The following is an 18,357-nucleotide window of genomic DNA, read 5'->3' on the forward strand; positions in this document are numbered from 1 at the left end:
TAATTGTGCTTTATGAGCTCTGCTTGTGTACAAGCGTCTCTTATCGTCCCATTGTAGCATTTAGTCTTTATCGAGGAAGTTATGTGACATAATATGCGTTAATGAAAACTTCCAGTAAGCCGTTGCATTAGCACGCTGTACTCCCAACTTTATAACCACTTTCGTGACTGCAAAGTAAACCAGACGAAGATGGGCTCTTTTCTTTTTCTCCTTCACTGTGGAGAGAGGAAGGAGGTGCAGCCCCAGATCCATCAAACGTCTCCCTCCACCAGAATTCAAATAGTAACATCGGGGAGAGATAAAGTATGAGTTTATGGAAATCTGTGTTGAGTTGAGACTTGAAAGAAGGCACAGCTCACAGTATGCATCCCCTCTGGGGAATTTATTCTAAAATTCAGCGGCCCTGATCACAAACACACCATAACCTCTTTTTTTGTATGTGGCTGAGTGAGATATTGTTGCTATGTTTTTAATTCCCAATTTCTCCCTGTAAAGTGGCACTTGCATTTTCCTTATTATCCCTTTTTTTTCTTCTTCCCTTTTGTTGTGTTTACAAAAAGAGGGCTCGATTCGAGGGCTCCTGTGAAATTCTTTTTATCCTCCTTCAAATCCTTTAAAACGTGACCCAGTGAGAGAGGATTGGACCCGAATCGAAGGAGAAGAGAGGAAATATGGAGGGGGGCTGTCAAAAAGATTAGTGCTGGAGAAGCTGAGAGAGAGCATCGCTGTGTGTGCGTGTGTGTGTGTGTGTTGGCAGATACTTAGCTGTTTCCATGTTGCCAATCCCCCTCTGGTGGCTGGATTAATAAGGTGGTTTAACATGGAGTTGGATGCAAATTACCACAGCGTGTTCAGGACTGTGATCCTGCGCCGCTATCTTTGTGAGAACCATTGTAGTCGACCAAATGACACTTCTTGGATTCTCACTTCTTAAAAATTGGAAGTCCTCCAAGTGTTGATTGAAGGTTATGTGCCCCGCTGGAAGCTATTATTCTTCTTGTTCTCAGTTTTATTGTTATAAGTCGTGGTAGAAAAGTGTTGCACATTTTTACTACCCTGCATTAATCGAGCTCTATTGAACAAAAACACAAAACTGCTGTTGCCTTTTGGGTGTTTTTTTTTTACACAACAATGGTGCCTGGAGCCACTGAAAACATAACTTTCTGAAAACCGCTCCCAAGGTGAAACTTTTTGAAAATGCTCTGACTCAGTTTCCATGGAAACAGGGGAAAATACAACTTTTCTGAAGTGCTGCCACTGCCAATGTACACCACAGCTGTGGCAAATTGGACAATAATAATTGGGTCTTGGTAGCTTTATAGTTGACAGTCACCGTAATAACAATCTAACTTGGTCATCTGTACTTTAGAAACTTTGAGTCCAGTATTCATCTCTATCGTGTAAAAAAACATCGTCAACGACGTCCTTTTAGTTTCCCACATATCCTTTCAGAAATGTCAAATCTGTGATAGGTTGCGTTTAATCTCTTCAGTCAGCTGATAATTCAGTTTACAGCTCCTTTGGACCAAATGATTTGTATATCTGTGCCCAAAGCCTGGAATTGGTGTGTGTGTGTGTGTGTGTGTGTGTGTGTGTGTGTGTGTGTGTGTGTGTGTGTGTGTGTGTGTGTGTGTGTGTGTGTGTGTGTGTGTGTGTGTGTGTGTGTGTGTGTGTGTGTGTGTGTGTGTGTGTGTGTGTGTGTGTGTGTGTGTGTGTGTGTGTGTGTGTGTGTGTGTGTGTGTGTGTGTGTGTGTGTGTGTGTGTGTGTGTGTCTGACCTCCAGTGCAAAGTGCTTTGCCATTGCTGATTCGGTTGAAAAGCCCTTTATAATAAAAGTCAATTTACCATTTAAACTTCATCAAAAACAGCATGGGAACATTAAGCTTCGTCCAGTACACACTTTTAATATCTCCTGATTTTTGACATTCATTCATTTCTCTTCACTCTTGGTTCTCCTCATGAAACAAGGATGTAAATGATGATAGAAAATGCAGGAACCCCGTTCAAATAAGCTTCGATTTTGAATTGTTCTGACAGATCTTTCTTTGTTGAGCTTGCCTATTGCTAGCCTAACCCCACAATCGAGATATGCTTAGGTGTCGGCCCATCCATCCGTCCGTACACCTCCTGCCTCAAGCTGCTTCTGCAGACAGACACGTGGACACGGACAACAGTCTGCGTTAAAAGGCATACTGCTCTGCCCTTGGTGGTTTTATCTGGCAGCCGCTCTGTTCAAAAAAGAAGCTTGTTTGTCCTTCCATCTCTTTTTGTGCCGCCATTGTGCCCATTTTACTTTAAACTCCCATTACAGTGCTGAACAAAGTGAAATTTCACTAAAGACCAATGAGTCCTGATCCTTCAGACTTCAGTGTCCTTGTCCTTCAGGTGCAAAAAAAACCACACCAAAAACTTTAACAATCACTTTTTGCTATTTCTCGTGATGTCTGTCAGCCTTGCTCTTTTTGTCCCTTTTCAGTGAATGCCTCCCGTTCAGGGAGTAATTTCCTGCGTCCTTAATGTTTTCTCATCCTCTGCTGTGAATCATCGTCCCGGTGTAATGTGTCTCTGTTGCAGCACTGAAGTATTTCCTGAGCAGAAGTGCCACAGGTGCTGCTTTCAGCCCGAGCTGTATTCAAATATCTTAAGTGACCCAGTTAAACTAAATGCAATAATCGTCTTGAATTGATTGATCCTGACAGACTAATGACACAGTATCAAAGTGCAAAACCTGAACATAATCAAATGCTTGTAGAAATTCACTTTAAAGTGTCTCTGGAGGCTTCAAAAGCAAACTGTAAAAGTTTCCCGTCTGCTCTTATCTACTGAAGGTTTGACTGAACACACGTAGTTTCTACAGTGTTTTCTCTCTCAGCACTTGTCATTGAACTGAACATATGTGCATCCCGTTCATTGACAGACGCCATAAAACGGTTTATTCTAAGATCAATATAGGAAAAAAAAAACAATATGTTGATGTTGTTTGCTTTTCAAAGATTCCACTTCTTCTGAACCGCTGGGGCTCAAGGTTTTGCTTTGTAGGTTTATTATTGTCCAATAAATCGGACATAAAGTACATAAAGGAGACATTTCCACATGTCACAAGCACATGTTGGTGGCTCATTTCAGAACGCTCCGGCCCTGTTTACATGACAATGTTTCAGGTGAAAATGCATTGTTTTTACCTTTTTGTTTCAGAAGTATTACATGTTTACACGGCAACATTTTGACAGTGATGTCTGTTTACACGGAAACGACAGAAATGCTGAAAAAGACCATTTTCATGCTGGCAGTACCTTTTTGACGTCAGTCAATTTTCATTCAGTATATTCAAAGTTTCATTTAATATACTCAAGGTTTCATTCAATATATGTGTACAAGTATAACCGACAACACGACAACAAAACTTCCATTATTTCCACAACAGTGCTGTGCTGGATCATTGTGGTGGTGTTTTTACCAGGAGCAAACTCGTCAACAGCTCGTAAAATATGAAAAAGAGCCACAACAGTGTGAGGAAGTCCCACGTTTCACACGATACCAAATAACAGAGTTGATCTGAAGCTTGTCACAGCCGGTGTTTGGTTTGTTTTGAGCTCCTAGGTCCGTGCTTGTTTTCAGTTGAACTGCACTGGAGTTTGTCTGGAAGCTATTGAAAACACTGATGCACAGGAGGGCAGCAGGCCGGCAGCATTGGCACCAGGGTTGGATTTAATTGGACCAAACCGGAAACATGTGAACCCACCCATTAGATATTGCTTCGCTGCACAAAAGTCTCAAAGTAAAGGTATAGTTCTGGTTCCCGGGGCCAATCACAACTAACTGTGGGGGCGAGTGCAGGACAAACCCTGGACAGGTTGGGAAAATTGATCCGTTAATAATAAAACAATTATGAATTAATTATGATTAATCTCACATTTCTTTCATATTTTGAAGACACATTTCTTGCCAGCACTATATTGCTGTTCACTTTTTACCATATGTGCATCACGAATATTGGCTGTGTGTGTAATTGCAGATTCACAGGTAATTGTCTCTAATTGTCCACTCCACTGCGAATCGTCTGTTTTCCTCTGCTCATGCATAAGCTTACCTCTCCTGGATGTACCCTTTTCCTATTGTTGCCTGTCATAGACTTCAGACTCTGCGTCTCTCCTTTGTATAAAGCAGCTTTTGAAGACGATTGTTTACCTAGCTTTTTCAGGTGGTGGATATAGCCGTTATATTTGTTGATCACTGCTTACAAAACAGCTGATTATCTATTCTTAGTCCGACACAAGCAATTAGCCATGCAACTATTGTTTTAATTGTTCATGGACGTGTTTGTACATTGGAGTCATTTTAGATTAAGCTTTTCTCACTTTCATAATCGGACGATTCGCTTTCAGTTCCGCACAACATAGGAAGCTTTCATCAAATATATCCACACATAAAGACATCAAACCATCGCGACAACAGAGAGGAGGAAACTGGGAGGTTTGATGGAGATCCATTAAAGAAAAAGAACATTTTAAGGGCGGTGTCTGGTGAAATGCATCTCCATGGTGTCGACTCATAACTCCAGAGTCTTTTGTCTTTTCCCAACTTTTGGTGCCCGGCCAGGTCTTATTAATGAACCGCTGGTCCACAGCCAGCTCCTTTTAACCTCCAAAAATCCCCAAGCTGCAGTCAAGTGACCTGTATTTCTTGCCAGGTGAAACACAAGCCATGAATCTCCTCACTTCTTCACCTTCTGACCACCCGAGTCTAATTTACAGCCGTCAGAGGAGCTCTGAAGAGCCCAGCACGATCCAACACACTCTGCTCAGACCATCCCCTCTTCCCTTTTTCTTCTCATTGACACCCGTTTGTGCTTGATTGAACACAATGGCAATGCCCTGCCTTGTTCTGAAAACGGTAGGCTCCCAGCAATCGAGCAAAATGTGCAGTGCAATGGACAAATGAAGTCCTGTACAGCACGCTCACAATGAAGAGGAGCGATGGAATAAATCTGGTTTGCAGCAGCTTCTGACACCACGTTGCTGGTTTGAGGTTTATTGCTCCTCAGCTGTGAGAAGAAACTCACCACTGCAGAACACATCTGAACAAAGACTTAGACCCAAACGCAAAAGACAGCAGAAAATCACTCTTTACAGAGGAGCAAAACAAAACAACTGAAAGTCATTCTCTAAGTAATTATCAGTAAATGCTGGACAAAGGATCAAGTTCTTATCTTTATCCTAAAATAATTAATTGACAGATCCTGACAGCATGCAGACATGTACAAGTGTGAGGCTTTTGGGTCACATGGTAAGACGAACTGTCGCAGGATGAAGGGAGAAAAAAACAAAGTCCATCAGCATTGGTCTGGTTGCACTGTTAATGCTATCCAAACTGCCACGAGTCAACAGCTTTTTGTAATTTAAACCGTTTGGTGACCTGACTGAACATCGTTTGTTTTCCAGGTGGTGAACAACAGGGCGGACATGGCCATCGGTTCACTCACCATCAACGAAGAACGGTCGGAGGTGGTCGAGTTCTCGGTTCCATTCGTGGAGACGGGGATTAGCGTCATGGTTTCACGCAGCAACGGCACCGTATCACCCTCCGCATTCCTTGGTGAGTCTGTCACATGAGGTCTTTCCATATTGGTGGTTCATGGCGGCTGTTTTTGGAGCTGCCACTGCTTGTTGTCATTAGTTCATTAATCTGCTTCTTTAAAAATCTTGAAGATGTCAAGGCAGACCCAACTCTAATAAATGGAACCCAAAATTTACTTTTTCTAGCGCAGTAATCGAGTTTCGAAGAAGGAACCAACATTATTTCTGCGCTGCACTTCTGGAGACAAAAGAGCTTTAAGATGCATTTACTGCAACTAAAGCAGCAAAACCACTCAAAGAAAATGTAATTCTACAAAATGTTACAGAACCAGGGGCAGGAAAATGGGTTTATAACAAAATGTAAGCCAGCAGTGGCCTGAGGTACAGACTATTGTGTCTACAAAACTACTGTCTTAGTTAAAAGTCAAGAAAAAAGGGACATCGGGTGTCAAAGTACCATGTTACAGTAGAGACCAATATACCATATATAATTCATATGGTAATTATTCAAACGTCTAACACCCGTACAACATCCATAACCTGACTTCTGTGTATTACTGTCCCACTTTCTCTGTGTTTGTTTACTCAGATTCACCTCCAACAAGTCCAACCAAACTAATCCATTCCAACACTTTTACCAAAACATAAAAGCAAAAAGTACAGCTTGCGCTTGTCAGCAAAGCACCATAGAGCCATGCAGCTGTAAAAGATGGATAATGTAGAAGAAGAAGTAGCAATGAAAGTATTGACCTGCTATTACTTTCCAGCCTGTGTGGAAAATCTTTCTAAATCCACTTTATTGCCCGAGAGTTTAGAACAAGCAAAGGTTTCTGGGAGCAGAACAGGCCTGACCTCAGGAGGAGAGGAAAAGAAAACATTTACAGAGAAGAATTCCACGTCCTTTTTGTCAATGCCTGCAATGAAAAGTTTAAATATTTCAACATATGTTGCACAATTAATTGTTATCCCTTGGTAGAAATTTGAATCGTACTGAATTACATTGTTTCGAGAAAAAAGGCTTCAAAGCTGATGGGTTACTTTGAAACTGAAAGCGAGCTTTTACATGCTTGTTTTCTTCAGAAAACAGAAATAACGAGGAGGAAATCAATGAGTTTTATGTGACGTTATTAAATATTATTTGATGATGCACGTTTTTCACACCCAGATTGCTAGCTTCAGACTAATGGAGGATAAGAAGAGGTAATAAGATTAAAGGATATGTCTGTTTGGGGGGTGAAATAGCTGTTCTTGCTGTCCTCATTACGGCATCCTGTGAAGCTGCTCTTTTGTCAAATCTGCTCAAAACACCTGTCACCTTAGTTCTGAGTTTTGGGGTCTTTCTGTGTGGCGTTTGCATGTTCTCCTTGTGCATGTGTGGGTTTGTCCAAAATATCTGTCCAAAAACATGCAGGGCAGGTCAATTGGTGGCCCTAATGACAGAAAACCTTTTGCTCGTTTATACGTTGAGTCATCAGTTTGGCCCCCAGGACTTCTCTCAGTACAATCGCCCAATCACAGAGAAGATTCAGCGGCACGTTGCACATTCGTATCTTGAATTTCTCAGCCTCAACTGGAACTGGATGTTTTCAAGAAAAAACAGCTGAAGTACCTACTGCACCACAACAATTACAGCTGAATAAATCAATCCAGGTAGCCTATTTGTAGAAGTGGTATAGAAAGACAACTTGGTCAAAATGCTTCCCTTTCTTTTTTCCTGGTCGCTCTTTGATTCGACACGTCATTTCTTTTGTTAAATTCACTTTTTGTTTTCATTTCTGGTGGAGTTAAATCCCAGTTGCAGAAGGAAGTTCATCCGATGTAAAACAAACCATGCAAGTGGCAATAACTTGCTGTTGTGCAAGTATGCCACACACACACACACACACACACACACACACACACACACACACACACACACACAAGCTTATTTGCAAAGTAAAAACAAAGAAAAATACTGAATAACGCAATAAATCAATTAGTGAAAGAGGAGCGTACACTGTGGACGCCAAAGAGACGCAGCATCACACAAGCAAAGTCACAAATTAACCTACAAGCAAGTGTTTAGACTGAGAGGAGGCCAGCGCTGAAGAAAATCCACACACACACACACACACACACACACACGGACAACATGCACACAGAAAGCCAGTCAGCCGAAACACAAACACATGTCACATGATTTTTATAGGGTTTTATTTGTAAAAAGGCTCCTGAGGTTGCTGAGTAATGAACAGGACAACAGTGCTGATAGCTACGCCGTACTGTAAATGATCCTCACTCATGTGAGAGGCCTTCGCTTCTGATGAGCTTTTGTCTCCCGCTTGAGGAGGCTCACACTCCTGCCTTTGCATCTCAAAGCAAAGCAGCCGACGCAGACTTTAGATCTGATATTGTCGCCATTCAAATGAGCTGCCACAGTGAGGCAGGGTGAGCTTCTTCCTTTAGTCATTTAAAAAAAAAAAGACCATTTCAGTCAAAGATGGCCTTTTTTTCTAAGATAACGCCTCTTAATTTACAAATCTTCTTAGACTAATTCAAGACATTTCTGCGCATGAAGAGATGGAGAGATGAGAGAAACAGTGGAAATATATTAAAGAGCGATGCAGTGAACTAACCACAAAAGAGTGAGGGGAAGAAAAGAGGCACAGTGGCTTTGATTTAAGAAGCGATAGAGCCGTTTCAGATGTTGTAATCTGAGCAGCGGCTTGTTGACATGCTGCTGTGTATCTGTGTGTATCGGTGTGTGCGTGAGTGAGACTTTATGACCGCTGTGAGGACTTGAATCTCAGCACACACATAGTGGCGAGAAGAAGGAGAGCCATCAGCGATACCAGCGAGAGAGGGCCAAGATGACTGTGGAGAGCGGCTCGATATCATAAGCCATGGCTGTGGACTTACAGTGCTCAAACATTAATATATATCTTCACAAGAGACAAGAAAAGGAAATCCCCAGATCTGATTTGTGAGCGGAGAGCGCAGCGACTGTTTAAACTCTCCATCTGTGCTTCCAACCTGCACCGCTGATTGTTGCTCGCGCTGCAGGGATACACACTGAATACATCTGCACCAGCTATTCCTTCCATCGGGATAATTGCATCTGTTGGGCATAATTACCTGTCTCGGGTGTCTGGCTGAGTGATGGCGCAGGAAGACGTGTCAGGTAGTTCATAACATGACATTAAGTCGGGGAGATGGAGGAGTCAGGGATTCCAAGTGGTTGCTTTCTACTGTTTGAACAGATGTACAAAAAAAACAACCCAAAAAAAATACTTCTGCATGTTGGATATTGACTCATTTGCATAAAACAAACTCTACAAACAATGGTATCTGTTTTAAAAATCAATTCAAGAGTGTTGTGCTCAGAGCATGCTGAATGAGGACTATTGTTAACCTTTAACTTTTCAAGTGTTTCATTATGTGTTTTAATAGTGATATTCATATCTGTGTTTTGTGAGTTTCAGTAAAACCTTTTGTAATTTCATTAAAGCTGGTAAGTCAATCCACTCCTGATCTCAGTGTGAATCTGGAGTAAATTATTTGAAAAAAAAAGAAAAATGGAGACACTTGGACAGAATGCGTGTTAAAATGAACATGAAGTGGAGTTATTATGTTAGAGCCTGAGCGTTTCATATTCACAGTTAAATGTGTTGTTTTCACTCACATTTTAAAACTGATTGATGTGATGTGTCTTGTCGGGTCCGTTGGTGGAGTGGCATCAATTACCTTTGGGTGGAGGCAGGATTATTCATAGATCATGAGAAACTGGAGCTTCGAGCATGTTTTTAATCTGCAGGTGGATGCCTCGAGGGAAGTTAATTGGAAGTTCATGGTTCGAATCCCTTTGTGTCAGGAAGTCTTGTTGCAAGTCAAACGTTTGCATTACGGGCTGGTGCGGTAGCGCCGGTACGGATAAGTCAAAAGGCAGTCCTCATCAAGTTAGAGACTTACTAATGCCCAGTTTACACGACAACAATTTTTATTGGACACCCAAGATTTTCATTGCATTTTGTGTGTCTGTTTACATGACAATGGCGCTTGGAGCCACTGAAAATGCTACTTTTCTGTAACGGCTCCTCCGACTCCGTCTCCTCTAAATGGGGGAAAACACAACTTTTTGACATTGTGCATGCACTCCACAGCCGTAGTAAACACGTTTTTTACGCATGTGCCTGTAGATGGACAAGAACAACTAAAACAGGCACTCGGTAGAGCGCAAACCTTTGCCAACGCCACATTTGTCACCATGGAAACCCGGGAGATGTTCGATCCCAAAATCTAATTGATTGGTCCTTGGATGTATGTAAAATACATACATACAAACCAATAAATAAATAAATACACACGGGCAAAACCATAACCTTCGCCCCAGTGTTCGTTGGTGAGCGTAACAATGTTTGCCTCCAGAGTGTCATGACTCCCAGTCCATATTTTAAGTTGTGAGTAAAAATAATCCAACCTGCTCGTCTGTCCATACGAATGTCTGTGTACTCATTGTTGGTCATTATTGTGTATTGTTCTCTGCGTGGATGTATGGAGGTAGTTTACTTTCATGAGGCAGCCAACAGCACACACTAATGGCCCAATTTGAAAACTACATTGTTTTCAGTCCTTCTGCTTTTTCCATATTTTCAAAATGTTACCGTGTAATTGCGAAACTTTTCTGAAAAGAAAACACAAAAAGGATGCGTTTTCACTTCAAACAGGGTTTTCAAATCTCTGTGGAGTGTATTTACATTTTTATGCAGGCAGAAAGCAATGTGCAATCCCTCTTCCCGGGATCATCTTCTTGTATGTATGTTGTCAGTGTTATTTGCTAGACTTTCATATTGAAGCTGCTCAGCGCTGGAGGATAATTCTGCCATAAAAACTCGCTTTATTTTAACCTCAGTTGAAAGCTGCTCCACCGTCTTCTCCCTCAACTCCGTACGGGATCTATTTCATAGTTACACAGCCGCAGTAGTACATCTATCCGTCTGTCAGAGGAGATTTAGGAGACAATCTGAAACATGTCATGGTTGGACGGAGGTACAGAGCTCTGAAGGCCGTTTTATCTTCAGTCTGCCGGGCCAATGGGGGCCGACACACACACTCTATATTACAGCTTAGCCAGTCTGATCGTGTGGGAGCGAAGCTGAGAATGAATGTGTGAGAGTGGATGAGATGTCGGGATGAAAAAAAGAACCGAAAAAAGGTAAGCAAGGGCGAAATGACAGCAAACAGAAAGGCAGAAGGAAAGGTCACCGGTGAAAGAAACAATCGAGTGAGAAAGACAAAATGCTGCGGATGAGGTTGCAGGACTTTTTTTTCCCTTCTTCTTATTTTTAAACTAATAACGGCTCCTGCGGGGAAAACCTTGCAGAGCCGGTGACATAGAAGAAAAAGAAAAAAGGACATGAAAAGAGTGAAAAAGGAAATATTAAACACAAAGAATATGATTTTCGGTCGGCGTAAAAAGTAGCATGTAATCTGATTACTGTCTACAGCATTATGCCGACATTACTTTGAGTTCCACTCAGTAAAAGATGACACAGGAAAGAGAAACTCAGTGAGAAAACCCTGGACATTCATTAATCTATTGGAGTTATAGGAGTACATATCCCCCAAAGTTTTTATTTTATATGCTGGAATATGCAAAAAAACTAAAAAAACACATGTTAACAGAAGAAATAGTTGCTTTATTTCATTAAAATATGGTACAAAGTGCAGAAGATTAAATGTTCAATGATTTCTTTCAAATCAGAGACGTTGCATTTAATTTAACTTCTGCGTGATGCAATGTGCACGAAGTTAAAAGATTGAAATGAACAAAACGGGTTCATGAGAAAAGTGTTTCGTTTGATTCCGTTTTATATGATGGAATCTGCAGGACGAATAGACTGAGGCTGAAACGTCTAATGCTTTCTAGCGTATTCAGGCTGTGCATCAGGTTTTTGAAAAGTAACTCAAGTAAAATAAGTACTTTTGAAAATAACTTATCAGTAAAATAACTGGATAATTTTCTCATGGAAGTAATCAGTAATCAGTAACTAATTACTATTTCCAAATAACTTGACCAACACTGATTACTACTACTGGACTATTGGACGACCCACTGGCAGCTTCTATCAGACAACATGACCTCCTCATTCAAACTGGATTTTACCATATCAAATGAGTTTATATGCAGATGATATTTTTCAATACATTACAGATCTTTCCACCTCACTTCTTTATGTCTATAGCCTGATTAACCAGCACGTAGCTCTTAATGTGTTACTTGTTCCACTCTGCTACCAGGAGATGGCACACACATGTGGTTTCAATCTTGCCATCATGTGTGGACTGGTGTGTATTCCATTTATTTATTTATTTATTTATTTAGAAAAAAAAAAAAAAGGCATTGAAATTGGCCTTCTGTGTCAGTGAAGCGGAGAGTGTCGTCAGGTATAGAAGGGAGAATGAGAGTGGAGAGACGGCGGCATAACCGGCAATAAGCTGGAACGCAGAGTGAAGTACATCACACCTGAAACACTGAGAGGTTTTCGTCACAGTTGGTGAAGTACTTAGTTAAGGTGCTCAGAACAATATTGACTCTGCTGGGGAATATTTTCTTTCTGAGGAGGCTTTGGTGTCGAATAAAGTAACTCAGTGACGGTGCGCTTTTGCGTGGTGGAGCGCCTGCACACAGTGGCAATACGCACAAAACGTGAAATTGCAAATAGTTGATAATAGATTGTTAAAAACCTGACATGTGCAAAAGGTTTGTCACCAGTAAATATACTGTACACACTCTCAATCTGCATGAAAATAATTAATCAAGGCAAATGATTCATGAAAAATGATACATTCATGATAATGATAAATGATTCAGATATTTGAGCAATGGGCTGGTAATGGTCTACATAGAATATAATTCCCATGAATGCAAAACACTGATGTTGACGCCATTAATAAAAAAGGGAAGTCATCTCGGACAGCGGAAGCGAACTATATAAAATCTGATCTTGGACCATGATTGGCCCTCAGGCCAAGCTTTGGGCACGTCTGATGTAATCCAGTTTAGAGATACTATTCCACTTAACAAGCGTATCGATGGACCCGAAGAAAACCTGAGCAGGTAGAGAGAGATTATGAAAACTCAAAACCGAAAATTCACAAGGTTTATCTTGTTTTAGGAAAGTACTCTCTTTAATACACAAATTATAAAAAGAAGAATTGGACTTAACGTTGCATGAGTAAATAAAAAAAAAAAAAGTTATTAATAGCAAATTGAAATTCATCATCATTTGCTTGATTTCACTTTTAGTGCAAAGTTTTGGTTAATTGTTTTACTTCCATCCATCTCTCTCGCTTTCATCCACAGTGGTGAAATGAAAAAGCTTTTAAAAATAAATAGATCAAATTAATTTCTATTTTCTTTCTCTTGTCTCTGTCAAGGTTACTTGACCTGTACATTTTGGTACATTTCCTACTATTCTAAGTCTTTAAAAAAAAGTTTTTTTCACGTAAATGTCCACAGTCGATCTCATATATTTACTTTTGTGCAGCATGAATGAGCTTTTCTACAAAGTAGCTGCTTCCTCTTTACTTTAACCTTCAATTATTCCTACATAAGCATACAGGCAGCTCACGCTGCGCAACAGTGTGTGTGTGTGTGTGTGTGTGTGTGTGTGTGTGTGTGTGTGTGTGTGTGTGTGTGTGTGTGTGTGTGTGTGTGTGTGTGTGTGTGTGTGTGTGTGTGTGTGTGTGTGTGTGTGTGTGTGTGTGTGTGTGTGTGTGTGTGTGTGTGTGTGTGTGTGTGTGTGTGTGTGTGTGTGTGTGTGTGTGTGTGTGTGTGTGTGTGCGTGTGTGTGTGCGTGTGTGTGTGTGTGTGTGTAATTGAATGATTGACTGCAGCAGCGAGGCAGTCTCTCATATCGACGATCCAAACGTAAAAGCTTTTACACACCGACAGTGAAGCCGACCTCAGACCAAACCACCGACTTGTGCTTTATTAAGAGCTCTCTGGAGTCTCTGCATTTAGTTGCAGCCAATAGAAGAATGAAACAAAAAAAACACAGACGTGCTTTTACAAGTAATAAGTCCAGTGAAATGTCTGGCTTTATGGTGAAGTAGCACTTCACAGATGGAGGTCTGTAATCTGTAATCTGTTAGCAGTTTCAAACTCATGACAGCCAGTTTTACAAACAGAACGATTGTTGTTGTTTTTTCCAGTCTGAACATTTACCTTGAAGTACATATCAACCTCAAACTCCACAAAGAAGGTTCATCCTGAATCTGAACTGGGGGCCTTCTTCCTATGTCTCTGCAGTTTTGTTCTATGGGAAAATTCCCCACTGGATTCTTGAGAAAATAAAATTTGAATAAAAGATAATTAGACAAAAAATTTGGATTAGTATTCCGGGATTCTCCTGGGACTTGATAGTCCCAGGAGAATGTGGACTGGGAGTCGTGACACTCTGGTCAGAGCGTTTCCAAAAAGTTGTGTTTCACCCTGTTGTCATGGAGAAGAAGTTGGAGGATTTTCGAAAAGTCCCACTTTGGGTTCCGTTTTCAAAAAGTTGTGTTTTGACTGGCTCAGAGCACTGTGGTGTAAACGGACCCCCAAAACACAACAAAACGTTTCTGTTTTCACTTGAAAATGTTGTCACGTGGCCTCAAATATCCAAACAGTCGTCATATTCTTCCTTTTGATCGTGTGATCATGAGTGTAACACGCAGAGCTAAATGTGATCGGGGTATTATTGTTGTGTTTTCACACCGGCAGTTTGCAAAACACAGTGGAATCAGAAGTGGAGGAATGTCTCTGTGTCTCAAAAAAAAAAAAAAGTGTAGTTTTCTCTTGTCAGATGTTTTATTTGGTTTCAACAACTTTGGTCAGTCGATTTTCTGTTTGGAAGCTTCTCCTCCAGGGCGTTTCTCTCCAAACAAACATGCACCCGGGTTGGAGTGGCAACACACAAACCTCCACTAATGAGCCGCACCAACAGAGCAATCGCACCAGACGTCACCTTATTTGAACTAAACCTGCCGAGTGTGACCTGACTAACACACTGCTGAAGCGCTTCAACCTGCGTTGCCCCTGCTTTGACCATTTTCATTGTTTTTTTTAACATCAGTACTTTTTGTGTTTGTTTTGTTACCGTCCCATTCCCTCGACTGGAAAAACAAATTTTTCCGTTAAAAGACAACTCGTCAACTCGTTCTGACCTCCAATCTCACAGGAAGTGTCTAATCAACACAAGTGCAGCATGTTGGAGTTTCACAGCCAGAATACGTAGGTTCAATTCCCGGTCTATGCTTTTCTCTTTTTAGGTTCATCCTTCGCCCGCACAGGTTTTCTCCAGCTTCTTTCAACAACCCAAACACACGTTTCTTACATGAGTGTTACTTCATTCCTCTTGACTAGAACCAAAAAGTGTCCCTCTATTGGCAGCATTAACTAAACCTTATAGACATAGATGCATTATCAAATAAAAAAAAAACCTTTATCTTTATTTAAGCTGTTTATTCTTCTTTCTGTTGCCATTGCTTGAACAGATAGTAACGTTTGAAAGCTTTTAGAGCATGTTCCAGTATCTTCCTTGAACAGACTGATGTAACTTCATCAGAATGACTCACTCATTCACAGTGACACACTCACACACTCCTGGTGGCTCAGCACAGGTAATGCAAACATTACTCTTCCAAGTAACTTGTTACTTTTTAGTTTCAGTAACCATTCATTTAATTTTCACTTATTATTTTCATTAATTAATTTAGTTGAATGGGACGGTGCATATTAATGAACAGACATTAATTAAGCACAATGTGTTTCAGGTATGCTCCGGCTCACATAATGTCTGCACAGTGAACACTTTGGTGCACACTATGGCAGCAAGACTCCCCGCAGGAATAATCTAGTTGTCACACGTTCCATATGGAAAATGGAATATTAACAGCATTCATGTCAACGTTTTAATTGAAGAATACCTCACTCTAATTACAGGCTGTAATGGCACCATTATGTTAATGTGAGCTCAGCCGGTGACATGCCATCCATAACTGTGTGCTTGTCCTTTGCCGCTTTGATTCTTTCTGCACTGTGGTTCAAAATATGGCGGCAAGCCCTCTCTAACGCGCTCCTCTGTTCACTGAAGGAATGAAGGGCACCGGTTTGAAATCACTAAAACATGTTCTGGGAGGATCCTGGCGAGCAGATCGAATACAGAATGATGTTAGTTCGCCCAGCGGCTGCGGCCAAAATGCCCTCGAGGAAGGGCACATCAGCCTCATTAACCCCGACCTGAACCCTGCTCGCTGCCGCGGATTGCTCACTGGCACCAACACCTGACTGGAGCTGGACTGAGCAGCTGGGGCTCAGATGATAAAGCAAATTGTCTTTAAATGCCATGGTTGGCGGCTCGATCCCCTATCTCACCCTGTCCATATGTCAAAGTATCCACGGGAAGGAAAATGACACCCAGATTCGAGAACCTCGCATGGCGCTCTATATGTGGCGGAATGTGGCGGCATAAAGCTTTGAGACTATTGAAGCTATAGAAACGTGCCGTTTACTTCCATGTGACTATATGAAGAAAGACTCTTTGGAAATGTCTTCAACTGATCTTCTACAGCCTGTAGGTCTAAAGGGCACTAAATAAAATACTTCAAAACTGATATTTCAACACTTCCTTATAGCACCTTGTAAATAATATTCTATAACCAAGTATAACATATATCTAATCCAACATGTCTGGACAGGTGGAAGAAGAAGTAATATATAAGTAGGTTTTCATTATAATACCAAATCCGATTAATTAACAATTTGCCTACATTTGACATGACTCAGCACAATGTGCTTATTTCTAAAATGAACCTAATTTTCTGGTCATTAGTCTGACATGCACAATGGACGCCATCCTAATTGGTAACATTCATTTTTAATTTTTTGTGCGTTCATTTCTTTTCAGGTTCAAGCATAGATGAGGTGGTATAAAGAGCGACTTGGTTCAAGAAAACGTCTTTGTTCATTTCCGGCAATTCCATCAAATAATCTTAAGGTTCCAACTGGTCACTTGCTCAAAACATGATTAACTTGGATTATACACATATGTGACAGACTCTGATCTAAAGGGGATATATGGATGCTGGGAACCAAACCAAAGTGCATAGATACAACATAAAACACAGAAGCGCCTCGCACCTTTACTCACGGCTGACAGCACTTTGGAAAACAAACAGAAGCTTCTTCAGATTTCTTACCCGAATGAGAGACTACAAATCAAATGCAACCTTCAGTGTTTGCCGTGCAGCGTGTAATTACGTCCCGGAATTCTCCTTTTGTAAAGGTAAATTTGATTTAACCAGAGGCCTTGTGACTGCGTTATACTCCAAAGGCAGTATTTCCACTGGGAGCCCAACTCATCAATACACTCCACCTGTTGAGCTGATTGATGCACAGCTGATGTTCCTATAACTGATAAATCCAACCTCACCGGAAATGTACAAACACTATGAACGTATGTGTGCAATGTTTTACACGCAATGTCGTCCATTCATCTAATCTAACTACATGATTCAACAATGTAGGAGACTTTTAATCACTAACTAACCTCATGGATTGCAGCAGGAACCTCTTTAAAAACCCACACATGCACAGAACATGCAAACTCCACAAAGAGTGTTGTGTGTTGTGTAGCTCGAAATAAATTTGGAAATGAATGAATGAATGAATGAATGAAAGACACCCGGGGGAGAGTCCTCACCAGTCTCCCTCTGACACAACCCCGAGAAGTTGTCCCTCGCTCAGTAAATTGATAAAAGCTCCGCTCCACAGAAAGTAATCAAATACTTTAAATCACTTTTAAATTGCTTTTCCCGAGGCCACCACTAAAACACTATTTAACAAACAAGCTCAGCGTCACACTCAAATCTCAATGTTTTACAAAAACGCTCTGCAAAAGAACATTACAAGTCACGCTCGGCCACTTAGAGATACATCACGGAATATAATAAAAGCACTGACGGTAATCTTCAGCCTTTCAGCCATCAGTTAAGAGAAATAAAGCATGAATCATTAGAATCTTATCTTCTTCACACTGATGCACGTTTGCACACGATTCTTTGGTTTAACATGTGAATGCACACAAACATGTTCAACTATTTGTCCAACATGCTGATTGACCTTTTCTCAGTTTTATTGGAAAAAGTTGAATTACCAGTCACACTCTGTCGCAGTGTTTCCCAGAAGAATGAGAGAAATCTGATACATGATAAATCCTTCTTTCTTGAGTGTGTATTTTCAACACTTTTTTCTTGTCAACAGTGGTCTTTACCCCATTTATAACATTAAAACTTTTTTAATCCCCCCCATTAATTGAGTTTTATAAATTCTCCAAAAATGTTCCTTATGCTATAATTACTACAGCAAATGAAGCCCACATTAAATGTCCCAATAATTCATTTCTGTAAAGTTATATTTACATTTTTTCCACACTGTAAGTTGCCTGAATTAAAATATTTAAAACCAAAAACCTTCATTTTCATCTGATTTAAAGTTAACAAGTTGAACACTTTTTGAATATTTCCCAGTAAGTATCTGTCGATCGTCAGTCTGGAGTGATTTCATCTCTTTGCATGTTGCACTGATTCTTTCATTTCTTTTGCACTTTCATTTCGGAGACACTTAAATGAATAGAAGTCACACATATGCACGTGACCTACAGGCAATTTGGAGTCACCAATGGGTTTGAAATGCAGGTTTCTGGACTGTGGGAGGAAACAGTTCCTGGTACAAACCGACGCACACATGAGAGCAAAC

At 40.8% G+C, this 18,357-nt stretch overlaps 1 protein-coding gene across 1 annotated transcript in view; it reads left to right on the plus strand.

Annotated features, from left to right (window-relative positions):
* LOC308122936 (glutamate receptor ionotropic, NMDA 2D-like) overlaps positions 1 to 18,357 on the plus strand; it is a gene marked incomplete at both ends in the record, with an annotated part of 129,495 nt that overhangs the window by 77,896 nt on the left and 33,242 nt on the right. The window contains one exon of the mRNA XM_080485119.1: positions 5,442 to 5,595. Coding sequence (XP_080341245.1) covers positions 5,442 to 5,595 — 154 coding nt within the window. The remainder of the gene's footprint in view (positions 1 to 5,441; positions 5,596 to 18,357) is intronic.

This window comes from Lipophrys pholis, assembly GCF_963383615.2.
Source record: "Lipophrys pholis genome assembly, chromosome: 17".
Classification (NCBI taxonomy): domain Eukaryota; kingdom Metazoa; phylum Chordata; class Actinopteri; order Blenniiformes; family Blenniidae; genus Lipophrys; species Lipophrys pholis.